At 41.1% G+C, this 27,884-nt stretch overlaps 1 protein-coding gene across 6 annotated transcripts in view; it reads left to right on the top strand.

Moving 5' to 3' along the window:
- Window positions 1-5,589: 5,589 nt before the first annotated feature.
- Window positions 5,590-27,884, top strand: part of DZIP1 (DAZ interacting zinc finger protein 1) — a 45,441-nt gene continuing 23,146 nt past the window's right edge. For 4 of the 6 annotated variants that reach the window (XR_005256684.1, XR_005256682.1, XM_038134723.1 and 1 more), the window contains exons 1-12: window positions 5,590-5,723; window positions 7,370-7,441; window positions 8,808-8,877; window positions 8,950-9,444; window positions 14,118-14,202; window positions 15,730-15,854; window positions 17,990-18,151; window positions 18,828-18,965; window positions 19,975-20,037; window positions 21,272-21,412; window positions 23,681-23,729; window positions 25,052-25,111. Coding sequence is in view for 4 of the 6 variants with exons in the window: in XM_038134723.1 (XP_037990651.1) it covers window positions 8,875-8,877; window positions 8,950-9,444; window positions 14,118-14,202; window positions 15,730-15,854; window positions 17,990-18,151; window positions 18,828-18,965; window positions 19,975-20,037; window positions 21,272-21,412; window positions 23,681-23,729; window positions 25,052-25,111 (1,321 nt within the window). In the remaining 2 variants the exon portion in view is untranslated. Of the gene's footprint in view, window positions 5,724-6,103; window positions 7,442-8,807; window positions 8,878-8,949; window positions 9,445-14,117; window positions 14,203-15,729; window positions 15,855-17,989; window positions 18,152-18,827; window positions 18,966-19,974; window positions 20,038-21,271; window positions 21,413-23,680; window positions 23,730-25,051; window positions 25,112-27,884 lie in introns of all 6 variants that reach the window. The other 2 variants (XM_038134713.1, XM_038134718.1) reach the window with 2 other exon arrangements.

Raw genomic sequence — 27,884 nt, 5'->3', positions numbered from 1 at the left:
GCCGGACGTGAGGGAGCGGCGCGAGCGCGCCCGGCCCCGCCGCGTCAGCCCCGCCCCGGCGCGGCGCCTCACTGAACATGGCGGCGCGGCCGGCACGGGCCCTCAGCGGAGATGGCGGCGCCCCGCCCCGGGCCGCCCGCTGAAAGGCGCACGGAGCGTGTGCCTGGCTGCGTCTGCATTTCGTCTTCTGTCTCTTTTCCCGCTCCCGCCCAGCTCGTCTTGACATCCCTAGTCAGAAGTAGTTAAAGATTTGCCCAGAGAATTACAGAGGATGGAAATCGGATTGGGAAGTACAGTTTTGCCTTATCACAGAAGCACAGAATTTCCTGAGTTAGAAGGGATCCATCAGGATCGTTAAGTCCAACTCCTGGCCCTCCACAGGGCATCCCAAGAATCACACCATGTGCCTGACAACATTGTCCCAATGTCTCTTGAGCTGTGTCAGGCTGGTGCTGTGACCACTGCCCTGGGGAGCCTGTTCCAGTGCCCAGCCACCCTCTGGGGGAAGAACCTGTTTCTAATATCCAACCTAAACCTCCCCTGACACAACTTCTGGCAATTCCCTCAGTCCTGTCACTGGTCACCACAGAGAAGAGATCAGTGTCTGCCCCTTCTCTTCCCCTCATGAGGAAGCTGTAACTGCAATGGGGTCTCCCTTCAGTCTCCGCTTCTGGCTGAACAGCCCAAGTGACCTCAGCTGCTCCTCATATGGCTTCCCCTCTAGGCCCTTCATCCTCATGGCCCTACTTTGGACACCCTCTAATAGCTTTATGTCTTTCTTATATTGTTGCACTCAAAACTGCACACAATATTCAAGGTGAGGCCACACCACTGCAGAGCAGAGAGGGACAATCACCTCCCTATATTGCAAAGCAATATAGCTGAAATATTAAAACACTTTCAAAGGATTCATAAAAATTAGGCTGGTCTCACAAAGAAGTTCCTTCAGAAATCTTGAGTCTGGCATAAAGGGTGGATGACAAAGACTACACTAACGTTCAAAATGCTGGAAAAATGGAAAGCTAAGGAATTCTCTTGAGTTGCTGCTGGTAATATTTAGTAACATCAGAGGGCAGCAATTAGCAAGGAATGACTCTTGAAGCTACTCGTTGCTTCAGAGACAGTGAACTGAATGAGGTGACATTTGGTAGAGATACATCTGTGGAGGACCCTGGTCTGCTTAGTGATACAACTGATAGATACCATTTCATTCATGATCTCAATTCCAAAACCACCCTCATAAAAGTTTCCTGATCCAGGAAGAATATAAAAGCAATATAGCAGACTACTGTGTAGCATGCACAATCTAGTATGAACATAAAGGAGGAGGTGAGAGAGGATGATAACACAGAGGTAGTATTCTCAGGACTAAGACTGAGAAACTAAGAAACTTAGTCTCAGGACTAAGACTGAGGAACTAAGAGGTTTCTCAATCTTTGTACCTTGGTTTTTTTTTCTCACCTATGTACATCCCTGTCAAAAACTTAGCTGTGATGGAGCTAAATGAAATAGTAGTGTACATCTGCTTAACATGGGATTCTTGTTCATGCAGGCTCATCTTTTGGGAATTTCACATCTGGATTGGTGTTTACAGAAGAGGGCTGTGGGGAAATTCCTTTATCTGGGTTCCTTAACAGTAAATGGAAACAGATACCCCACAGTTCAGCACAAGAACTTAATTTACATGCTGTAAACTTGAACTTGGAAAAGCTGATCTTTGTCATTGGACTTAAAGGGGAGTGTGAGTGTCCAGTCTTGTCTAGGGCAAGGGAGTAAAATATTAAATTTATGAAAATATGCCCTTATTAAAACATGGTGGGGTTTTTTTAGGGCATAGAATATGCTTCAATTAAAATGCTATTCTGAAAATCAATAAAATTTGTTTCAAATATTGAGATACTGTTACTTTTCTGAAATAAAGAACTTTATTTTGAAAATATATGAAAAATGTTAACATTAATGAACTCTTCCTGATTCCTGATTGAAGCAATTTCTGAAATTCACTCTGTTTGCATAACTAGTTTTGATTTCCCTGAAACTGGTTTTGGTTTACCTATCATTAATTGCATATATTTTTCCCAGCTCAGCTCCAAATTTCAAACCTCTGTGATACCAGGAAGCTATTTTGTTTCTCTTTAATATATCTGATTTTATAAACTGTGAAAAATACCATTGACAAAGTGCTGTGCCATCACTGAAGGTGTTTGTTCTTATTTTATGTCTGCCAAAACACCAAACAAAGCTTCCACTTCCAAGCACTTTAACCAGAATTTAGAGCATGTATGTGTGCAGCCTTACCTCTGCCTCCTCTAGCAAACAGCTCCATACTCTTCCTTCCTAAGTGGAGGTTTCCATCTCTCAAGACATTCATTCAAGCCGCTGGCAACAGAACACCCCTCACGCAGAATTTTACAAGTTCATGTAAGCCATTGGTCTGTGATGCCGTCTAGCATCCTTTTTACCCACCCAACTGCAGGCTGTTATAGCCACATCAGTGAAAAAGTGCAGTGTAGTTAGAAAAAGAACAAATATCTAATGTATGCCATTAAAAATTCATCTAGAGGTAGTTAAGTCTTAAAATCCAAGTACTTGTTTGTGTGACCTTTCTATTGCTGCAATGCATCAATGGTTTCAGTGTCTTTGCAGACATTTCTCCATAGTTAAGTTTAATTCCCTCCAAGTTTGAAAGAAAGGAAGATAAATGAGCTGGCCATCTCAGTGAAATCCAGCTAGACTTGTTATGAAAAGAGAAGCTTTTAAGTGAAACTGTTTCATTGAAGATAAAAAACATTTAATTTGAAAAGAGTCTGAAGCACCCTAACTTGAAAATAAAATTTATTAAACTATGTAGAGCAGTGTCTATTCAGACTACTTAATTGTGGCTGGTGGCATTTGTTGGATTGAAGGAGGTGACACAAAAGGGTCAGGAGATTGGTTCATTCAACCTTTCTTTTAAATATTTTGTTTTCCTGTGATAAAAATGTATAGATTATTTCCTCAGGTAAACTGAGCGATGGAAAGTTTGAACAAATGGAAGTATTATAGGTATTTGTCAAGGTTTAACCCCAGCCAGCAACTAAGTTCACTTGAAAATTGAAAAATGTGCTGTGGTGGGAACTGGCAGGAAGGAAAAGATTAAATAAACTAAGAATCTGGCTAGACTCATTATTATACTTGCACCATTCTGGTGAAGTCAACTTTCCACCAGAGTTAATGATTACTTGTATGCGTCACTCTGAGAATGCTGTGGGAGAGAGGTTACTGAAGAGTCTATTTCTCAGTTCCCAAGACAGTTTGTCCAGTGCCCTCTCAAATTAAAACATCTTCTACCACATGTGTAGTCCTCCTCCATACTACAAAATAGACAAATAACTTTTTCACTTAACACGTTGCATCAGTGCTCTGGGGGCACTGCCAGGCATGGCTGTCCCTGGCCAGCCTCCCTCAGTGCCCAGTACTGCTACTCAGGACATCCCAAATAGCCATTGCCGAGATGTCATCATATTTCACCCCACAATCAGAATACTCTCATTTTTCTGCTCTCCAGTTGCAGGTACCTCTATGAGCCTCACAAATACCTTGCAATGCTTGGTCGTCTCCTAATAAATCCACACATGTTTTAGGAGAGTACTTTTGTCACCAAGGTATATAAGGGTAGAACTCTGCACTAATGTGGGTTAAAGAATACCCACCCTTGCCAAGTGAGGCTGTACCACTTACAGCTAGTAATTAAAGATTAATCAAGCTCTGGAACAAATTAAAAGTGAAAGAATGAAAGGGTGAGATACCCCCCCTTCAGCATAAAAATCTTGGTTATAGCTCTCATCCGAGGCCTGCTTGTGTATTTTGTATTAAACAGATACTAGAATAAGCAACCAAAATCCACATTTCTGCACACTTCATATACCTCTCCCCTCATCAACTGAAGAGCATTTCCACCATTTTTGCACACAGTTAGCATTTACTTTGATATAAAAAAACCACTTTCATAGCAAGAGAGATCCTTAGAAGGCATGCTGAACAGACTGGTGTTGCCATTAGGGCATTCTAAGGGCATGGGGTATAAAATTTCTTGGGCACCCAAAGGCCTGCACTTGTTCATCTTGCACTCTGAGTGCTCCAAGTATTGCATAAAGTGCTCATCAACTTGTATTGCATATTTGCCTCTAGGCCTGACCCATAGAGGCTGTGACTATCACACTGCAGGTTTTCAAAGTCCTCTCTTAATTAAGGTTTACCACACTAAAGCCTTCATAAAGCATCTTCTTCTGGCAATGCCTGCTTTAGTAGCCCAACAGATGCAAATCTGCAGAAGCAAAAGTCATTAGTACTGAGGACTGCATGTCCACATTTGATATATGTTCAGGTTTTCCTTCAGACTAGCCTGATCCTCTGGACTGAACACCCATCAGTGACTGAAGCTGAGGTAACCTTGGAGCATCAAAAACTGAAGCACCAGAATGATTACCTCTTCTCTTAAAGCTGGTGTTCACAGCGTATGCACCCACTATCTATACTGTCGCAACAGAATTTCATGGTTCAGTAAGGTAAGTTGGTGTCTCACTAAGTCTGTACTTTGGAAAACACAGTGGTGTATCCCATGCCAAATGGAATTCCTAAATGAAGATTAGGTGTTGTAAATGTCTAATGATTACTTCCATCACTGAATTTGCCAGCATAATTTATATTAAATACAAACTGTTTGAAATTTTCCTTGTGGCCACAAAGGCTGCACAGTGTTTATAATGGAAAAACACAATTCAAAACCTTTACAGGGGAGAGGAATCAAATCAGAATAATCTGTAGCTTTTGGAATTATCTATCTGCATGATACAATACATATTTTCATTGAAAATAACAACTTCACCTGACATTACTTCGTTCAAGATACCTGCAGGAAAGCATACTCCCAGCCTTATCCTGGTATTGGAACATAGTGTTTCCCTGCAAATGTCAGAAAACTCTCATGAGAGCTCCTCACCTTCTCCCGCTGGAGATTATCACTGCGCTCTCGGTGCCTCGGGCTTCCCTCCAGCTCGGCAGGCAGGCGAGTTCCTGCAGCCCCACAAACCCCTTTCCAGCTCGGTGGGCAGGCAGGATGCTGCAGATCCCGAGACCCCGCTCTAGCTCGGCGGACAGATGGGATCCTGCAGCTCCTCAAGACCCCCCATCCATCTCGGTGGGCAGGCGGGTTCCTGCCCCCGCCCCACCGCTGCCCTGGCCCTGCGGCGCCGCCCGCCCCGCGCCGGCGGGGACTCCCCATCGCGCTGAGAAGTTCGCTGCTCCACAGGTTTAAACGTGTCGTGTTCGGCGACTGCGTGGCAAAACGTGCCTTGAATTTCCAAAGACAGCTTTTCCAAAGCTTCTTGTAACTTCCCTTACACTTTACAAAAAGGGAGAGAAAAGGCTGCTTGTCGGTCGGAGAGGCTCGAGACCAAGACAAAGCACATCCCGCCTGGGCATCAACATCTGCCGGGCAGGTTTTCAAGGAGCGAGAGTCGGCGGGCAGCGGGGGAGCCCTCGCCTGCCTCGGCCGCCGACCCCTCCGCAGCCGCCCCCCGCGAGCGGCCTTGGGGCCGCGGGCCGGCGCGGGACGGGCCCGGCGGAGGCCGGGGGGCGCAGCCGCGGCACCGCCGGTAACGGCCGGGGCGGGAGCGGCCGCAGCCCCGCCGCCCCTCCGCGCCCTGCGGCGCCCCCCGAGACCCGCGGAGCTGCAGCCGGAGGTGAGCGCGGGGCTCTCTCTTTCTGCCCCCCACCCCGGGCGCGGGAGGGTGGCGGGAGGCAGAGTCGAGAGGGGCTTCTCTCCTGGGGCAGGCGGGAGGGAGCGGCGAGGCGGCCGCGCTCCGAAGCGGAGCCGGAGGTTTTGGCAGGCAGATGGAGCCCGGCTCAGGGCCTCCCGCAGGCCCGACCGTGCTCGGCCGCCTCCCGAAGCGCCGGATCCGGGCCTGGCCCGCGGACACCGCCGCGGGGAAGCGCCGCTTTTCCCCCGTGCCGCCCGTCCCGGAGAGGAGGGGTGGCCGGGGGCGCAAGCGGTGCCACCCTTGACAGAAGAGGCCTCGAGGGTGGGTGATGACCCTAAATTCCTCATGGGCACAACTCCCAGAACAGAGTGAATCCGGCAGAAAGAAAAGGGAAAAAAGATCGAAAAGGACCGGCTCCGTCTTTCTGTCTCCATCGAGATGCCTGGGCGGCTTGTGCCTCTTTTCAACTTCGTGGTGCCCCTCCCATCCCTGGCAGTGTTCGAGGCCGGGTTACATGGAGCTCCGAGTGACCTGGTCTACTAGAAGGTGACCCTGCCCATGGCAGCTGGTTGGAACTAGATGGTCTTTAAGGTGCATTCCAGTAAAGACCATTATATGATGGACAGATGATGTACCACTGCAAGGTCACATTCAGTTAAAGACATGCATCTGTCAGTGAAAGGCCCTTATTTAATGTGTGCTTTTTCGGGCTGCTTCTGCTTGACACACGAAGTGGTAGCTTTCAAAATTCACATTTTTTTTATGTGAAGAAATTTCTCCTATGTCAAATAGATGGAGCACATATTGGGCTTAGATCTTTGGGAGTTAGATTTCATTATATGTAATATGGCAGATCTATATTTGATATATATAAAAAAAGTTAAATATATTTCTTTGAAGATTTGCTGGAGACTCTGCTAGTGGAAAAGGAGGTGGCAAAAATGTCATTCTTGCAGGAGAAGACTGCAATGTTGCAAACACACAGTATCTTTTCTAAATTAAAAACAAGTGGCGTGGTAAGTGATGGAAGAATCTAAATGGAACTGAACCTTGGGTGTAAGTGTGACCAGTAGGCTTAAGGTTCAAGGTCCAAAAAGCAACAACCAACATAGAAATCTACATTAAACGAAGAGCTTGTAATTTGTGAGGGTGCTTGTGTTGGTGCATGTAACAACATTGCTGGTATTTTTGTGGAAGTAGTTCTATATTGTGATAACTGGTAGACATGTTACTGTTTATATTGGAGAGGGCAATATCAAAGTGCAGATGAGAGGTGCGGTTCATTACAAGTCCCTAGGAGGCAAATACTAAGAGGGAGTATGACAATGTGGAGGAGCTGAAAGGGAACAGAAGAGGCCTAACATAATTAGGGTCTACATGGTCTGTGAAAAGAAGGTGAGGGAACTGGGCTTATTTAGTGTGGTGAAGAGAAGGAAAAGGGGCCCTCTAGTAGTGGCCTACAGTTACTTGAACAATAGTGGCAAAAATATTCAAACCATTTTTAATCTTGGTAATAGCAGATACTCGGCGAGACATTAAGAAAAATGTTTTCATCGGGAGGAGAGCACAGACATGCAACAGGTTGTACAGGGAGGTCATGGATTATCTGTTCATCTTAAATGCTACAGGTGATGTGAACTAGTGTGCGGCAGAAATTTGGACTGGACGATGATCACCAGAGGTCCCTTGAGAACATCTCTGTGAGTCTATAATGCATGGTGGAGAGGAATCTATGAATGGACTGTATGATCAGATATATATATTGTGTGGCTGTTCTTGGAGAGGTATGTATCTAGGAATGACCAAGAGGATGAAAAACTAAAATATGTGTGGAAGGGATGGAAAAGTTAGGGAGATATAAATGTGGAACATGGCAGTAAGGCAGATGTAGCTAGGGCACTGAAATATTAAGAAATGGTAACTGGAAGAGCAGGTTTTTGGAGAAGAGTGGAATAGGGAATTTTGTGTGATGGAGGAGAAAGATGCTGCTGCTTAGAAACAGTGTTTGAAGCAACTGAGTAGGAGCAAGGGAAACACCAAACTGGGGAGCACTGGGGATTGAGGTGGGGCAGGGATATAGGCAGAAGGTGTTGGTTGCATTGAAGAAAACTATTTTACCATATGGATGGTAAAATAGGTGATGTACGCAAGGCATGAGGTGCTTCACAGGGCTGAAGTGTTTGGGCTCAGTAGAATGAGACAGGAACGACAGATGTGGTGAGGTTGTAGGGTTGTGTGGTTGCAGGAGTGGGTCTGGTGTGTGCTGATACCAGGCAGAGGTGTGTTGATGTGATGAATGACAAAAGAGGGTGGAAGCAGCCTGCAAAGTGTGTGACCGTGTTAAGGTGAGGAAGGTGTTTGAAAAGCACCCGACAGGTGTGTGGGCATTGGGAGGGGTATGGAGTTGCACTGGGCAGATTGCATAGAGCTACCAGCTGAGGCAGATGAGGGTGCAGCAGCATGAAGATGTACAGAGAAACGACATATCTATGAATGCTGATGGTGGGGAGGTGACAGGTGTTGTCACATCTGGGAGAAGGTTGAGTAGGCGAGGCTGGAGAAGGGCACAGGACAGCACAGGGGTAGAGGAGTGTAAGTCGGGACAGCACAGGGGTGGAGGAGTGACAAGGGTTGGAGTCAGGAGCGGCACGGAGAAGGCACAGGATAGGGAGGCACGTTGATGCAGTGAACGTGCGAGAAGGGTGGCATGTACAGACTTCAAAGAAGTGAAGGGAATGTGGAGGGAGAAAGCGTATGCTGTGTAGCTGTGTCAAAGATGCATAAACATAAGAGCGGAGCCGAGGATACATTTGTTGATGCGAGTAGCGTGTGAAGATGGTAAAGGATGCGCTGCGTGCGGGGCAGCGGGAGCACCGGGACCCGCGGGAGAGAGCCCCCTAGCGCGGCGCTGCCAGGAGGCTGTGGAGGCGTCGCGGGAGGAGGATGCCGGGAGGGAGAAGGATGGGGTTTGTACCGAGCACGGAGACGGAGGGCCGTGGGGCGGGGAGCGGCGGGGCGGGCGGGAGGTGGCGCAGCCCGGCGTCACTGCCGCCTCCCTTCGAGCAGGCCGGGGCTGCTATAGCGACGCGGAGGACGCCGGCGCCGAGCGGAGCCGCAGGGACGGAGCCCGGACATGGTGAGCGCCGGGACGGGCGGGCGGAGGGGCGGGGAGCGCCGGCCGGGGCTGAGCCGTGTCTCTCTCCCGCAGCCCTTCTCCCAGCGTACCTATCACCCGCCGGGAACCGGGCCCGGCGCGGGGCCGGCGGCGTTTCCCGCATTCCAGTTCCGCGCGCGGCACGAGAACCCGGACTGGCGGCGGCTGAGCACCGTGGACGTGGAGCGGGTGTCGCGGGAGGGGGACGTGGCGGTCCTGCAGGCGCACCTGGAGCATGTCACCTTCTGCAACGCCGAGCGGGAGTGCTGCCCGCACTGCCAGGGCCCCGCAGACCCGCTGCTGCTGAAGCTGCTGCGCCTGGCGCAGCTCTCTACCGAGTACCTGCTGCACTCCCAGGAGTACCTCAGCGCCCAGCTCGGCAGCCTGGAGGAGGCCTTGAGAGAGACACAGGCCCAGCGTGACCAGCTGAGCAAGGAGGTGGCCCAGCGCTTGCATGAGATCCAGGGGCTTAAGGAGGAATGCCGGCGGAGGAAGAAGATGATCAGCACCCAGCAGATGATGCTGGAGGCACGAGCCAACTACCACCAGGTGAGAGGAGGGGGCCTGGTGGCCCAGTCACCCCCACCTTGTCAGCTCTGAGCCTGCTGGGATGGGCGACAGAGCTGCCCCACTCTGCTGGCGTGCAGTTGCTTGCTGGGTGAAAGGCTGGAACTGCAAGGACCAGTGCCCTTGCAAAAGGAAGTGCATTGCTGGCACTTGTTTTCCACCTGTGTTTCAAAGACTCTTGGGAGAATGCTACATCATCTTTAACAAATCCTCTTTTTACTAACAGGTGCTCTTTACTCTTGGATTCACTTTAGATGCATTTGAAATGTCAGATACACACACATACAAAACCTATGATAAACATGTTACTGCTTTGTTGTGTTGCTGTCTTTCCTTGTCTGTCAGCTGCATGGTCAGAAAACACCCAGGGCAAATGCATTGGAACTGATGCTGAGCAGTAATGCACTCTCTGCGAGAAGTCACTGTCCTGCACTGATGTTCTCCAGGCACAAAGTTTCTGCTTGTGTGTGTGACTCAGAGGTGACTCAGGCAAGATGGTAAAGAGCTTCAGTGAGTTAGCTCAGTCTGATTCCACAACAATCTGTTCCTAAAGGGTCTTCCTTAAGAACCTTAATACACAGCTGTTGTGACTGACAGTGTCATGGCGCTCTGTTTATATTGGGAGGGGTTTTCTGTCTCACTACAATGGTGTGGTAGTTTGATCTAAGTATTTTTCAGTGTCAGCATTTTCAGGTTTCAGGAATGCAAATTTTGGCTTCAAATGTAATCTGAAGTCTAAAGGGTACACTGGACACAGACTTGACATGATTTCAGACTAGCCCTGTATGTTTAAAGTTACAGGCAAAGTTCAATATTTAAGACATCAACTAAGTTGGCTCGAATGTTTCTGTAAGGGAAAAGGTACCTTATGCCCCAAGAGTAGAACTATACATGAGGCAAGGTTCATGCATTCAAGTGTTAGTCTCGAGGACAAGCTGCTGATATGGTATTATTTAAAAAAAACCTTTGTACAACTCACAAAGGAATTTGTCCTGTGTTGCAAAAGAGAAATGTGTCATTTTATGTGTAAACTTTAATAGTTCTCATACTATTTTTAGTATGAACTTTAATAGTTCTCATACTGTGATTGCCAAATATTATCAAAATTTCTGGAAATATTTGTAGTGTGCACCTGTCTCTGTGGAAGCTGAAAAACGTGGTAGTGAACTTGTCTCATTGCTAATCTGTTCAATGACATTTGCAGTAAAACAGAGATGGAAATCTATTTCCCATTTGTAATTTGATTTCATATGAAGTAAACTTCTGATCTCACCTCCCCCCTTTCATTCTTCTATTTCTTTTGTCTAGAAGTTTTTTAAGTTCACATGAGAAAAATGAGTTTAGGGAATGATGTTGAACAATACCTGAAGTTCCTACAGTGTTTTCAGGATTCTGAGTTTGAATGCCAAAATAAATTATACTCTTCCCAGTTTTTGCAAATGCGGGGTAGCAGTGTGATCAGTAAACAATAGCTCTGTGATATTTATCTGTGCCATGATCTTCGTTGCCAGATAATAGGGGCTTTTCTGAGAGGTGTTCCTGAGAGGGTGTTCCTGAAAGGGTAGTTCAGATTCCATCCCCTCAAAATCTTGGATGTTTTGCAAATAAGCCTGTTACTTGTTTACAAATAAGGCTTTTCTAGTGGAGGTGCACTTTAGAGCTAATGTAAATGTTTTGGAATTCAAATGTAATGCCTTTAATCCAAGATCAATGTAAGTTTAACCATAAAATGCTACTATAAAATGGTACTGATACCTACAAGTCATAAATTTAAGTCTTGTTGGTCAGTACCTTCATGTGAGTAATATAAATTTAATTTTAAATAATATTTTTCACTTTTTTGATACTTTTTTCAGAAATCTTGCATTCTCATGTACAATGTGGGCATAAAGTGCATGTTGTAGTTAACACTGAAAAGTAGTTGCAAGAAAAGTGTTGCATAATTCAAAACCTAACTATCCCCTGTGTTAATCCTGTCTCCTGCAGTAAGAGCTTTCTTTCACTACTAGCAAGTCAAACTGACATGAAGTTTGTGCTTGAATGGATAACATTATTTCACAGCCAATTTAGTTCTGTAAATCATGTGCAATCTGTTACACTGTAAGCTCCCTCTTGGTTGGCAGTAATGCTTTGCTGCCATATTATATCACTTTATTTTGGTTTTATATTAGGTCTTGCATTTGCTCAACAAAACTTGTCTCAATTATTCATGACTTTAGTGTTTGCTGAAAAGTGTATTTTATAGGATACCCGACTACCAGTGGCAGCATTTTAAATATAATATGAAATTTAGGAATCTCACATAATCATAGCATCATTTAGCTTGGAAAAGACCTCTGAGATCATCAAGTCCAACCTTTGACTGATCAACATCTTGTTAACTAGACCATGGCACTAAGTGTAGTGTTCATTAATTTCTTGAACACCTCCAGGGTGGTGACTCCACCACCTCCCTTGGCAGTCCATGCCAATGTTTAACCACCCTTTTAATGAAGAAATTCCTTCTGATGTGCAGCCTGAACCTTTCCTGTCACAGCTTGAGGCTAAGTCCTCTTGTCCTGTCATTTGTTGCCTGGGAGGAGGCTGACCCCTATGTAATTACACCCTCCTTTCAGGCAGTTGCAAAGAGTGATAAGAACTGAGCTTCCTTCTCTGCAGGCTGAACACCTCCAGCCCCCTCAGCTGTTCCTGGTAGGTCTTACCCTCCAGACCTTTCACCAGTTCCATTGCCCTTCTCTGGACATGCTCCAGCAGCCTAATGTCCTTCTTGTAGTGAGGGGCCCAGAGCTGGACGCAGGATTTGACGTGTGGCCTCACCAAGGCTGGGTATAGAGGGACAATCAGTGCTCTGCTCCTGCTGGCCACACTACTGCTGATACAAGCCAGTATGACACCGGCCTTCTTGGCCACCTGGGCACACACTGGCTCACGTTCAGCAGCTGTTGACCAGCAGCACCCTGTGGTCCTTTTCCACTGAGCAGCTTTACAGACACTGTCCCAAGCCTGTAATGCTGCAGGGGGTTTTGTTGTTGAAGTGAAGGACCGGGTGCTTGGTCTCGCTGTACCTCATAAAGCTGGCCTCTGTCCGTCAATCCATCCTATCCAGATCCTTCTGCAGAGCATTCCTACCCTCCAGCAGATCAACATTCCTGTTCAATAGGTATTGTCTGCAAAAGTACTTAAGGTGCACTCAGTCCCCTCATCCAAATCATCAATAAACATATTAAACTGGGCTGTCCTCAGCACTGATCCCTGGGGACATGACAGGGACCAGATGCCAACTGGATGTGACACCACCGCACTCTCTGGGCCTGGACATCCAGCCAGTTCTTAACCCAGAGAACAGTGCACCTGTCCAAGCCATGAGCTGCCAGCTTTTCCAGGAGAATGCTGTGGTAGATGGTGCCGAAGACTTTGCTGAAGTCCAGTAGGCAATATCCACAGCCTTTCCCTCACCCACTAGGCAGGTCACCTGGTAATAAAAGGATCAGGTTAGTCAGGCAGGACCTGCCTTTCCTAAACCCGTGCTGGCTGGGTCTGATTGTCTGGTTGTCCTGTATGTGATCACTCTGAAAATGATCTCTTCCAGAACATTGCCAGGCACCAAGGCTGGGCTCACACGCTTGTAGCTCCCCAGATCCTCCTTCTGGCATTGATTATGGTGACAAGATCTTGAACCTGTTAAGCTGGTTTCTTAGTGTTATATCACACTGATAAGTAAAAATGACTTTTTTGAGTGTCTGTGGTTTGTTAAAATGTATTTATTTGAAAAAAAGTATGAGACAGAGGTAATGAATGACCCTAAAGTGATGAGGGGCCCTCATGCATAGTCCTAAAGTATGTTACAGCTTCTGTCCTTGTACTACCCATCTATTTTTACTATATTCTGAACATTAGTAGAATGTATTTTGAAGGTGAACAAAAAGGATATTTCAAAAAGGGTGGGATCCAAATTTGACTTCAAGTTTATACTCAGAACTAGTAGGTTAATTATAGAAACAGTAATTGAAAGAACTTGGTGCTTCAGAAGGATTCTAGGTGGCATACTAATGTAGTTACATACCTTTTCTTACAAAATTGTGCACAGCTACTTTACCTTGGTTGAAATGTCTGAGTATTTTACATGTCCTTTGAGTAGTGCCATCTTACAACTCATATAGTCAAACCCATCTTTATTGTTTTTTCCAGCTGTGTGGTGCTCTACTTTGTGATGTTGCATGAATCTTAACATCTGAGCTACTAGTTGGCTGGAGTCGGTGTATTGTGTTGAAGAGGGTTGCCATGCCTTTTCTTTGTAGTTCTCTACGTACATATATATGAATCATTATCTCTGATTTATACCTGAATTTGAACTTGCTTGGCCAGAGTCTGTTCTGTTCAGTTTATACAGTGCCTAGGACAATCAGATTCTTGCTCATGACCGTCACTGTGAAATGTTAAATAGCATTAATATATACTAATGACTTTACAGTAATTTGGTACCATGAGAATTTTTGTTCTTATTTCTTGTTAGATGGAACTTGTTAACGTTACCTTTTTTATGCATATGAACAAAATGTAATAACCTGTTAAAAACCTTTACCACTGTATTTACCAAAAAGATGTTACTAATGTGTTTTGAACTGTTTGTTTGTTTTGTTTTGTTTTTTTTGTAGTGTCCATTTTGTGAAAAGGCTTTTATGACCTATTCCTTTTTACAAAGTCACATTCAAAGGCGTCACCCAGGAGAGTCTGAGATTGGTATGTACTTTAATGTTATCAAAAAAATTGAGAGAGGTGGTTTAGAGAAGTGTAAATACAGTGAGGATGTGCAGTCCATGATTTTGTGTAACTTGGAAGAAAAGTTTTTACTTTTCATTTCTGAGTGGCAGATCCCAGTTTGTGTGAATGCAAGTACCACTGACTGTTACAATGTATTGGGCAACGTATGTTTCAGTCTCTGGAAAAGAGTTAACAAAAACCTGTGTGCCGTTTCTGCAGCATCTTTTCAAACTAGCATTTCTGTTGAATATTTTAGCCAGTAGCACATTTCAGAACACAGTTTCTCTTTAAGTATGTGTGTTATGAAGGTGTGGGTAAAATGTACAAGCTGCATTAAGGAAAATAAATTTTGTAAATATATAATAATTGTTAATACAAAAATAGTCCACTCCACCTGAAATCAGTTTGAATAGGATCAGGCTCTCCTGAAATAAACTGACTGTAAAATGTAGTGAGAAAGAGAAACTGTTAAGAACAGTCTAACTTCATCTATCTGTGATACTTAAGGTTGCGTTACCATTAACTTGCATACTTTTTTCTCTCTTCACTAAAAGATGTTTAGTTTGAAAAACAATGATCTCAAAGTTTCCTTCATTCATATCTAATTCCTCTCCTTCCTGATAGGCTGCATGCTTATGGTTTATTACTAAGGTCTAACAAGTATTGACAAGTAACAGTGATTAGAAACAAGTTAGGAAAAAAGGAGCATTTCGGAGGAGAAAAAGTGGAAAGAGTATAATGAGGTCTGAAGTGTAGCTTGTCAGGCAAATGAAATTGCAGCAAGAGTGAGAGGGGTCTGAATAAGCAGCTGAGGAAATGTGAATATATTGGAAGAAGAAAGAAGCTCTTGTGCGCCTTACGCTTGATAAAAATGATAGTGTAAGTTGCTGTGGAAACAGTTGAAGTAATTGTTGTATAAAATCCTGAAGTGGCTCTCTAGGGAATATATCCCATTCAGTTATTTCTGAAATAATATTCCAATTCCCAGATGATGAGCAAGTAAATAATTGGTAAATTGATAAAATGTTTCACAGTTGAAGATTGCTGTGATTTTTGCACATTTTAACATTTTTTGTTTGATATTCCCCCAATTCTTTCCACATAAATAATTTGCTGTGTTCCAACTGGACTCCTTACAAAAGTTATTTAGAATAAACTTAACCTAAGTGATTGAATAACTGAGGATCACTTAGTCCTTTGTACATCCTTTTTACGAGTCTGTGTTGCTTAGATTCCTTTGAAATAAGGTTATAGAATACTTTTTCATGTAAATGTTTCATAAACTATTTCACATGTCAGTGGTACAAGTATTTGAGGATAAGTTAGCAGTCCAGAGAACAGATGTATTTAAAAGCATCTATGAAAAATCGTGATAGTGGGAGGGGAAATGGTCTAAGGCACACTTTGTGAAAATGTTACTGAAACACTAGAAATGTATTTGCAGTAAGTATTACAGTTCCAGAAATTGCAACAAACTTTCTTAAAATCTGTGTTTCTTTTAAACAGAACAGAAGAAGAAAGGGAATATAGAAAAATTGCAGGATGAGATTGAAAAACTGAAGGAGCAGTTGCAGCTCACCAAGTCCCAGTTAGAGTTTGAACAAAAGGCTAATTTGGCCAGGTTGTCTAAGGTAATACTTACTAAGTAATGTGAATGTCTGAAAAGAATTAGCACTTTGAACTGTGTTCACTCAATCCACAGAAGTACTGGATTTCCCAAAGTTGAATACTTTCAACATTCAGCTGGCCAAGGTCCTGGGCCACCTTGTCTAGTTTGTGCTGTTGTTAAGAAAGGCTGGATCAGATTATCCTAGAGGATAATCCAATTTGATCCTTCCAACCTGATAGTCTACGATGGATGATTATTTTCTTCCTTGTTTTCAGAGGAAACCCTGATCTTCTGTAAAACATGGAGTGTTGCTTTCCATGAACTCAGCTTCAGACTTCTCTTTTTTCAGTCCTTTTGTTTCCCCTTTCTTGGAAGTGTTCAGCTTCCATTTTCAAAAGTCCTGAACGACCAAATCAAAAGCTGCTAGAGTTTCACTTAGGAGTGCAGGCACTGCCAGAATAATGGGTCTTGGCCCTATGTGGACATGTGGAAGGTATTCTACTCATTCATTCTGTGCCTAGCTTTTGAGAAATACATCTATAACATATTTCTCCTGCCCCCGAAGCATTGTTTTGTTTATGAGATATTCATAACAGTGCAATGGAGATTTTTTGGTGCCTTAGGGGCCTCTTTTTAAGTCACTTCTCTTAGCTGAGACTCCTAACTGCAAGGGGACTACCTGAAATGTCCTGAAGCTACAGTCTGCAGTGTTACACAACAAGAAGCTTTCAAAACTTCTCTGTTTTTCTGGGATGTCAGGGAAGATAGAAATGTGTGATGTGACTGGTTACAGTTTGTCTGCCATGACTGACATCCACTGTCAATTCAGGTGGCACAATGTTACTGTCTTTTGATTGAAAGAGCAGAAGATCTTATCCTTGATTGAAGGACACAGATGATCCCATTCTTCCTAGTTGTACGATGATTGCATGTTACAGAGAACAAATTCAGAGTGAATGCTGTGATGGAAAAATGTTGGTGTTTCCTAAAAGATATATATGTCCTGGGCAGTGAAATTCAGGACTTTAGGCAATTTGAGAACTATACATAAATTCATCACTGTGTAGTGGAATGGTTGAAGTAATCTGATGGATGAAGTGGGGTAAAGGCATATAGGGATAAAATAGTTCTAATTTCATCTATGAAACAGTGGATTCTGAGCTGAGTGCTGTTACTGAAGGGCAAGATCTTAAGCTTGTGATACATAGCCCTGGGGAAACGTTAGTAGCAGCTAGCAAAGAAAATCAAATATTACCAATTATTTGAAAAAAATCACTGTGCAAACCACAGCCTAAATATGTTGTGTGAGTCTAGTCCCTTCATCTCAAAAAGGGTAGGATAGAGCTATAAAAGTTATGGAGATGGGCTACAAAGATGATCAGTCAGTATTTAGAATGACTGAGCATGCCGAGAGTTGTCAGTCTGAAAAAGAGACAAATGCCTGATGAAGATGGAGGGTAAGATAATGATACCTGTGAAGTCATGAGTTACACAGTGGGAATAGTGATGAACCATTTTCTCTGTTCTCCAGTTCAGGGCTCAGAATCCATCAAATGTACCTAGCAGGAGCCAGATCCAAACTTAACTACAAAAAGAAAAGTGCAGGGCTCTTCATGCAGCTTGTGGAGCTCATTGGCAAAAGGCGTTGCAGTTGCTAAAGCTGATGCAGCCACAGGGGATGACTGCAAAGTGTATGAGGAGAAACATATTGAAGTTTATGCAGTTAATGAAGTTCACAGGACTGTATCAGGCTCCAGAAGTCCTCTGAGCTGAAAACAGCTGGCAACTTAGAGAATGTGAAGGAGAACATGCATGTTTGCTTGCCCCAGTATTAGCCTTTCTTACTTACATGCTTTGTGAGAAACAGGATGCTGAACTAAGTGGATCTTTGATATGACCAAGTAAGGTAATTTGTGTGTTTTTCAGTGAAAAATAATGAACTGCCAAAATGAACTGTTTTGAAGCATACTTGTTTAGCTGGCAAAATGTATAGTTTGCTACCCTAAAATTCTTAAAAAAACCCTGATGTTATGTTTTTTGATGTCACAGGATTTCCCAAATGTTGAAAGTGACTGCATTCCACATGTAGCTTGGGAGCTTGAATTTGTATTGAACGTGAGGAAAAATCACCAATAATTTTTTTTTTTTTAATTTCAGGAATGCGAGCAGCAAAAATCGAAAGAAGAAGAGTTTCTACAATCATTTCATAAATGGAAAGACGAGGAAAGAGAGAAATTTGCTGATCAAATAGAAAAAGTGAAAGATATGTTTACAAAAGAGCTTAAGGATTTACATTCAAGAAATTCAACCTTAGAAAATGTAGGCAATTTAAATTTTCGAACATTTTAAAGCATGAAGCATCCCTTACAGTAGATAGCAGTGAATTTCACATATTTGAAATGTGATATAGTCATTGTAAAGCTCTTCCTACAGAACTCTTAAAAATAATGATTGAATGGTAGCTATAATTGTATCTTTGTATACAGGTATTTTATTACCATAATTTCAGGTTACAGGTTTTTTATTTTAAGGATTGCTTTGTATGAATGAATGATCCATTCAGCAGTTATGTCAGTTTTTTTTTCTGTACTCCTCAGCCTTTGAATGCCTGTTTATAGGTTAGTAGATATTGTTGTGGATGCTACATTTTAAGTATCCTTATGTTAATATTTCCATAAGTGGTGTGAAGGACACTAACCTTTGCATTACAGTCCTGACAGAATTCATTTGTTTTCAATGCATGCTTTGGAAAGCCATAAAAGTATGGCTGGGTCGGAAATCAAATCTGCATGGCATTAGCAGAGCAGCTTACATTTTGTAGCTGCTAGGTCCTGTGTACTTTTACAAGTCATATTTATTTTAGATGTAGATATTATTGATGACGTGAAATTTGATAAATGCTGACCTCACGAGAAATGGGAGAAGTATCTGATGCAATAACTCTCTGCATAACTGTGTTTAAAGAAAATTTTGTATTCCTCCTCCCTCCTATTAGCAACTGTTAGAATTACAAAAGTCCAATATGCAGCAAAAATCCAATTTAGGAGTACTGAAAGACAGCCATGAGTTTACAGAGGAGACACCTCATCATCTTCGGGATCATCCATATGTGGTTAGACTTCTGGAAAAACAGGTAACACTGTAACTTAATGTATTGCTTTTGACAGATTACTTGCTTTCTTTTTATCTTTCTTCATCTTTGAGTAGGATATGAAATACCTAAGTAAAATTTTCATTATTTTTAATGCCAAAACCAGCTGGTTTAAAAGATTTAATATATTTAATACTATCCATATAATGGCAAACAAGGATTTATTTTCTTTGTCTTTTATAAATGAAGTAATTCTTGCTTATTTATTGATATTCTCTTATTCTTTATGATTAAGTATATCTGTCTTTGCCAAGTGTGGTGGCAGTTCAATTCCAGAAGGCTCTAATAAAGCATTTATGTTTTCTCATCCATGAGGCCACTTACAGAAAAATTGGAATATTCCATTTCCCAAAATGAAAAAGAAAATTAGGAAACTTTCTGACAGGATTTTCCAACCTGTGCCTTTTGTTTTCATTCATGGTTTTTGGGATGTAAAGAGCTTTGTTTACTGCTGGTATTACACAGAAGTTTGATCACTTCTGTGCAAAGATGTGCAAAACTTAGTTTTGCTTTATGGAGTTTTTTTTTTATTTCATCAAAGAAAATTGGCTTCAGTCTAAAACTCATATGTTAATTCTTTGGTTTTGTCATTTTTATGCAAAATACAATGTTAATGAGTGCTCAAAATTACATTCTTTAGAGGGAAACCCCCCTACTCTTACTACTCTTTTTGTTAATACACAGAGATGTATCAAAATGCTTGTGTATTTCTCACTCACAGTGACTGCATATACAAATCAGAGAGGAAATACAGTTTCTGGAGTGATTGATAAGAAAACCACACTCAGATGTATAAATCAGCTGTTCTAGGCATTAAATACTGGGTTACTCAATTTTCATCAAATCTGTCATCTTTTTGGTATTTATGCTTTTTTTAGAAAAATGAAGCTGCATGTATCAAACTAAATGCTCGTGTGCTATTAACAAGAAACAAAGCTGCATATTTCAAACTAAATGTTTGCACGAATTAACATGGATTTCCTCTATGCAGGAAAAGAAGTGGGTGTCTTGTATGCAAGCCAAGTGTCAGGACCATGAGACAGAAACATCCCTGGTAAGTGGCACAGCAGACCACTTACACCTAAAGGAGACTTTTTTTTAAAAATTTTCTCTTTCAGTAGGTCTTGAAATGCTCTAGTAATCTGCCAATATCAAGAGTTAATAGGAGCGTGTCCTCTTAGCTGTGTTTATCTCTGTGTTTCTGTTATGGTAGGATCTTAGTGTTTCAGTTAAGGCAAGGGTTGAAAATGAATTTATCATTTCAGAGTCTGACAGAAAACTGAAATTGTATCTGTCTTTTGAAGTGCTTACAGCTGGTTCTGTGAGCACTGCATTATACAGTATTTTCTATGTTATGTGGCTGAATAGTTGAGGTATGACTTGCCAACATGTAGCTTTCATCTACCCTGTACCTGCTGCTACCATGGACCTGTGGCATATGTCTCAGTCTTTTTTTTCTCCTTCCTATCACTTCTCTATTGCTTTTTCTGTTGTAGCTTTCTAATTCAGAATCTGTTCAGCTTTTCCAGGAGAAAACACCATGGGATTTTATTTTGCATCAGTTTATATATTTTACTATACAAAGCTTTTTTCCCCTCAGATTTCTTTTTACATCTGCATTTCTTTTTAATATCTTTGCTGCTTTGTTTCTCTTGCTTCTTTTCCTTTCGTTTTCCTTTCATCTGCGTGACCATGTAAGAACTGAGCAGATCATAGTGGTCTGACCAATGCTTCTCCTCTGGCAAGAAAACATTGGGGATGAACCATGGAACAGTCCCCAAAAAGGACGTAGTTAAAGATACACCCACATACAGTGCAAGAATAGAATAAGGGAGAAGTAATGTAAGTATTACTTTTGGGATGGTGCACCTAAATAATGTTCCATTTCTTCCACATTTGGAGGTAATATATTAGGTTTATTATACAAATTCACAAATCACCTCCTTAAAGTATCATTGCTGGACAATATTTATAATTAAAACATTTTTATAGACCTATACACTTTTTCCTGCAATCTTATTTTTAGGCAATCTCAGCAATGTGTTTGTATGTCCTTTTCTTTATATTGAGATTCAGGTAGTCTTCCTTCTGTAATTCAAAAGTGATCCAGACAACCGTTCTATAATATATACTAGTCCTAGTGAAGTTGCAGAAGACATCAGGTTTTTACTGAGAAAATAAAATGTTAAAAGTATCTAAGCATGAAGCTTGCTTGTTTAGACTTTATAGCATTAAAATATTTTGTATAGTTTTTTTATGATGTTACTTTTCTTCTGATTGCTTTCTAGTTACGGTCAGAGGTTGAGAACACCAAAACATCAGCGAGGGAAGACCTGAACAGAAATAACATCTTTTACAGGAAGAGGATAGAAGAATTGGAGAAGAGGCTTCAGGAGCAGAATGATCTGATTAATAGTCAGAGGAGGCAGGTCTGTTTTGTGAAACGCTCTGTTTCAGAGAGCACAGGACACAGAGAAACACTATACTAGCATCTGGGTTTTGATATTTCTCTGGCTGCATTTTCAATATTCGCAGTTTGCAATAGTATTGCTGGAGTGTTTTGGTCATGCTTTGGAAATTATGTTGATAAATAAGAATAGGTCTGGAAAAGAGATACAGGAATGTACCAGGAATTAAAACACATTTGATAAAGAAAGGCTTAATAAACCAAAAATTTTTGATAGTCAAAAAGATTTAATCATAACAAGATCTAGTGTTTGAAATCTGAAAATACATTACTTCTCACACTAAAAATAAAGTATCATTAGTGTGAGAAAAATTATTTGAAATATTACCATGTGAAATGTAACAAGACCAAGTGCCAGATTCTCCACCTGAGATGGGGTAACCCTGGTTATACCCACGTATTGGGGAACAAGAGGCTGGAGAGAAGTCCTGCAGAAAGAGATCTGGGGGTTTGAGGTGATATCAAGTGGAATATGAGTCAGCAGTGCCCTGGCAGCCACGAGGGCCAGCCATGTCCTGGGGTGCCTCAGGCATAGCATCTGCAGCTGCTTGAGGGAGGGGATTGTCCTGCTCTGCTCTGTGTTGGTGCTGCATCACCTCAAGTCCTGCGTGCAGTTTCAGGTGCCTCTGTATAAGAAGGGCACCAGACTATTTCAGCACATCCAGAGGAGAGCAAACAAGATGATCAAAGCTCTTGAGGGCATTTTAGTAGGAGCAGCTGTTGTTACCTGGCTTGTTCAGCTTGGAGAAGAGAAGGCTGAGAGGTGATCTCATCACAGCCTCAAGGGGGGCAGTGGAGAAGGAGGTTCTGATCTCTCTGATGATCAGTGATAGGACACAAGGAAATGGAATGAAGCAGGGGAGGTTCAGATTGGACATTAGGAAAGGGTTCCTCACCCTGAGGGTGGTTGGGCACTGGAACAGGCTCCCCAGGGAAGTGATTGTGGCACTAAGGCTGTCAGAGCTCTTGATGTGTCTGGACAATGCTCTTAGATCTAAGTTTTAGGTAGTCCAATGAGGGAATTGGACTTGATCCTTGTAGGTCCCATCTGGCGTGAGATAGTCTGTGATTCTATGTTTGGAAATGAATTGGTTTTGCGTAAAATAAGGTTTTGTTGAAAAATAACTATAGATTTTTAGAGGTGATTGGTGGGGGAGGATCTGGGTAGTCTGGAGTTTAGACTATGGCATGATTATGTGGCCTATTCCTCTATTAGATGGTGCATTCTCTGTAAATCTGATTTTACACATTTTGCTTGAGATTAATGTTAAACCTATACTTGAATGCTTAAAGAATAGAAAGACAAATAGCTTTTACACCTCCACCTTCACAAATTTTATAGCTGGAAAAATGGAGCACGATCATAGATGAATTTCCTTCAATAAAGTGACCTTTGGAAAGATAACAGTATGACCACAGATGTATAATAGGTTCAGAGGAGTCCAAGTTTGGTGTTTGTGAAATACAGTTGCGCAGATCTACATTCGCAATCCCTGGAAAATAGAAGGGCTTGAGAAATAGCTAACACTTTTGCAGAATCCAAACTTAAAGGACAGTGAATAGGGCAACTACTGGCTATAACCAAAATGATAAATAAAAGAGGATCAGGGTTCAATATCTTGTGCCAGTTCCATCTGACAGTGGCTATGTATTTGAATGAATTGTGTTCTTCTCTTTGGGGAATTGGAGTGCAGAACATTGTTTTAGTGATATAGGATTCACAAGTTTCCTGTTTTCTTTAGATCACGTTACAGACAGAATGTTTCCTTTACTCTGTTAGTTCAGTGCTTGTCCCGGGGTGTCAAATAGGTGAACCTGTAAAGCATAGAGGAGAACTGTTCATGCATTTAAAATCAATGTGCAATTAAAGACTCCAGTGTTTCCCTGTAGTGGAAGCCAGGCTTGCAAAATGGGGTATGAATTGCTGAGGAAGAAAGTATTGAAACTCTTAAGTGCTGAAGTAGCCCCTAAGTCTGCTCTCATTTCACTTTATAACTTGCAATAACAGAATGTACAAAGCATGAGTGCACATTAAGACAGCACAAAAACATTCATTAAGCATGAACAAAATATATATTGGGCACAGAAGTAGTATTTTTCTTCCCAAATAATAACCAATAATTTCTCTTATGGAATAATACTGAAACTAGGTATTTCATGCTAAATGTTCATTCTAGATATTGATTGTTTACATTTGTATCTCTTCATGTATCTGTGTTTTCTCCTTTAGATAAGAGAATTGTCTGTGAAACCAGCTCCAAGTGTTAAAACATATGATGGTGAGTACAAACTGTAAGAAAAAACAGATTTAGTTTCTGATTTCTGCAGCCTGGCTGAAAAAAATACAGACATCAACTTGACTAACAAAATACTGAAATAAAATCAGAACAGGAAATGTATTTGTTTTTCACAGGATACCTACCTGTTTCCATGTCATGATTTACAAAGATCATGCTTTGTATCTGTAAAGACTTCTAATGTACAAAGTTGATTGCTTGAGTAGTGAAGAGATGTGAAATAGAACAACTTTATTTTGTATTATGTAAATAATACAGATTTGCTTTATGAAGTATAATTTTAATTGATTTTTTTCATACTTGACTGTCCTTAGGCTGCAGAACTCACAAAAGGGAAAATACTGAAAGAATAAACAAAACTGATTAACTTGTCAATTAGGACACAGATGTTCAAAGAATGTTCAGAAATCATATTTTTGTCTGTGCAATACTTTTAGCTTCTGAAGTCTATTACAAATAGCTAAACCTGATAATAGTGTTTCAGGATATTGTCCTGCACGTCAAACACCCATATGGTTAGTGCTGTAGTTGCAGTGACTTGAAGTTGATTGCAATAGGTGAAGACTGATGGATTAATTTTGATCCCAGTTTGGAAACCATTTTGCTGTATTAACAAGACACTGGCTTGAACTGAGTAAAAGAGCAGGGAGTAGGCATAGATTGAGGAAGGCCTAGTGAGAGCGTGGCCGTGTGGCTTTTCAGCTCTAGCTGGTCATATTCATTCGCACTGCAGCACTGACAAGTAAAAGTCCATGGCACACAGACAGATTTGCTTCTAGCCCCAAGCTGATCTGAGGAATGTAGGATTGAAGTGCTAATTCACTCCAAGGCTACACCCTATAGTTGATCTATAGATGTATGAGTGTTTGCACTCATTGATGTCACTTGTGGATGCTGCAGATCCTCTCTGGGGAATACAAGCCCTGGTCAGGCTGATCTTGACTAAGTAGCTTTGGGCCAAGACTTCTTCCCTGTGACACAAAGGCATCATGCACTCTTGACCAAAAAAATGATCACATTCTAGTCCAGTGATGATTTAGTTAGTAGTTTCTTTTCCTTATTCTAGAAGTGTTAAAAATGCTAAGCATACATAGAGATGTACTTTTATGTTGTGAAGGAACAGTTTTTACTTTGTAAATGTTTTGTTTATTTTTTGTCCATTCATATGAAAACCTGATTTGTAAATATTATTAAATATTGCTGTATTTAAGAATCTGTATTTGTCTGCTACTGTTTACAATAATACAATTTTTTTATTATATTATTTTATTATAATACTATTTTTTTATTATTATGTTTTTTAGTGAACACTCCTGTAGAGCGTCTTCAAGAATCTAAACCAAGTCCATCAATTCCCCCACCTGGTAAGTTTTTTTCATAGGTCCAGATCCAGTACTTTCAAATCTAACCCTTGCTCTTCTCAGATATGTTGCTTGTCAAATCATAGGTCTAAGAGTAGTTACATTGAAAGAACATAATTTCTATGTCAGAGTTGAGAATTTCTATGAAATAATTATAAGGATGCATTACTGAGAAGAATAAATTAAGAACAAATTAAAATAATCTGAGAATATTTCCAAGAATAGTTATATTATTGAATCACTTAGATGAAACTTATTGAGAAAGAAATTTGTGTTTTCTAATGGAAAATATGCTTATACTGGATAGGTACATTATATGCATATACTGGATAGGTGCATGCATCTGCATGGAATTTTTATAGGGAAACATGTGGAGCTGTTTGTTTGGAAGTCTTGAAATACTGTATTTTCCATGTGACTTCAAATGGCAAGGAGTAAAAATAGAGAAGAAATAATCAAAATAGACAGTTATCCTGTCCTAGTTCTTCCACAGTATACCTGTGGTTACATATAGATTTTTATTTAGGTATTTTAACTTGTGGCACTGTGGTATCCTTTAGAAGGGGAGGGGGACAAGGGAGCTAGATTTACATTTGTTTTGTACTTTGTGAAAATAATTTTGTTTTTTTAATCAGTATTATTTTGGTTTTTTAATCAGTATGCAAATTAATGGAGAATTTTGTTACTATACGAATATTCTGTGATCAACTAATTTTTTATTTTCCTTTTAAGTAATGAAAAACAAGCAAGCAAAATGTTTAAAAACAGTTTATTGATTTGAATTATAGTTAAATAATGCTTTTTTTCTAATTATTTATCTTAGTTTTTAAGCCCGTCACAGGGAGACTAAATGGAATTTGTCTGTGAAAAATGTAGATAATTTTTCTTTTTCACCAAATACAAAAAGTTCTGAAAATGCCTCTGTGCAGAAGGGGCATTGTGTATGAAGCTTTCAATAAATTGATGAGGAATGAAAAACTCATGTAGTGCTCATTTTCAGCTATGTGTTATGACAAGAATTAGTTAAAAAGGAAAACTGATTGTATTATTGCTAATTATTCTATGGTAACATTATTTGAATAATATAGAGATTTCTTTTTAAACTATGCAAGGTTTAGTAGTTCATTGCTTATAGCTTCCTGAGTTAAACTATATGGATGAATATTGTGCAGACAAAAGTAATAGTATATAAAGTACAGAGAATTAGGAATAGCATTTTGAACAATTAATTCTTTTTCATTTAAGCCAGCCTCATTACACCAAAACAGTAGCTCTGGTTCTGGCTAAAAAGTCTCACAGCATGTAGCTTAGCAATTGCTCTGAATTTAAGATTTAAGTTTTTTGAAGATTATTGCTGCTAAGGACTTAGCCACCAAGCTTGTCAAGCATTAGTTCCTTTGTACATTTGCTTTCATTTGTACTGAGCACAGTTCCTAAGAAACAGTCCTGTGAACATTAGTATTTTTTGTACTCTGACAATTTAAATCAGCTCATTCAGATCTTTCATAATTTCTTGCTGCTTCAAATACGAAGTTTGTGACATCTTGTGAAACTTCTCAAGATAGAAAAGGCTATCCCTGCCACTGATACACAAAAGATTCACCATCAGTTTATTATGAAGCCTCAAAGAAGGTGTTCCTTTCAGATTCCTTTGCTGATTACTATTTTATTTATCTCTGCAGGTCTCTCTGTCTGTCCCCTTTCTTCCCTTCTGGATTGTTTTTTAAACTTGCCTTACCTAATTTTCTGGAGGTTAGCAGAAGTTATGGTGTCTTTCCCGAAGTTTTCAGGACTCCTCAAGGGATTGACTTACTGAATTAAGACATCATGGCTGCATCTCATGCCTTTATGAAAAGGAAAGCACTTCCTGGTAACTTCTGTAGACAAATCTATTTAGCACAGATCATCTAATAATTGCCTACATATAAAATATCTTCTTTTTTTTTAATTCATTCTAGAAAAGGTTCTCTAATGTGAACTTGAGTACACTTTTCAAAGCCACTCAGGTGCTTTTGCATCCTAGTATTCATTCTGCACATCTTAAATCTGTGTTTTGAAAAGATAACCAAGTTGCAAATGTGAGTTATCCTAGGTGTAAGGTAGGAAGGAGAATGTCTATGTTAGTCTGGTGTTTTTGTGTTAATATTCCTGACTTCTTGTGAGAGCTAGTAGAGCTCCTTGAATGCCATTCTGGCAGAACATTCTTCTATCCATTTCTGAGCTACCTGTAGGGTTTTGTGCAGGTATAGCTTAGGTCTTACTTTCAAAGATTACTTCAGTCTCACAAAAAGGCAACAGATTAATTACAATTTTTTAAAATAATATTTTAAAATTAGGCTTTGGCTTCTATATACTTGAAATGTTGATACTTGTTCAATATTTAGTCTTTGTTAGGTCAATAATATTAGATGGAATTGAAGACAGTAGTTAAAAAGCACAGCTACCAATTAGATTGTTCATTAAAACCTGTGTCTCAGTCTACAAACATGGTGTGGACACCAAGGCTCAGCTATCACTAGGGACATAGCTGAAGCATCTGAGGAAAATTGGTTAAAGTACTTACTCTTCCTAGACAGTAAACAGAGAAAAGGGGCACCTTCAGAGTTTGGTTCAGCTGAACTAAGATCTGAATGCTCTTTGAAGTTGCCTGTGTCCCTTCGATGACTGTAGAAGGAGTCTGAGGTGACTGGGCTCCTAACTTAGGGGCCTCAGGTAAGTGTCATGCTTAGGAATATTGGTTTAAAATTAATTTCTGCTGCTTATGTACAGTATGTGG

The sequence above is a fragment of the Motacilla alba genome, chromosome 1 (genome assembly GCF_015832195.1).
Source record: "Motacilla alba alba isolate MOTALB_02 chromosome 1, Motacilla_alba_V1.0_pri, whole genome shotgun sequence".
Lineage (NCBI taxonomy): Eukaryota > Metazoa > Chordata > Aves > Passeriformes > Motacillidae > Motacilla > Motacilla alba.
The sequence above is the reverse complement of the archived record's forward strand: the minus strand, read 5'-3'. Positions and strand labels throughout refer to the sequence as shown.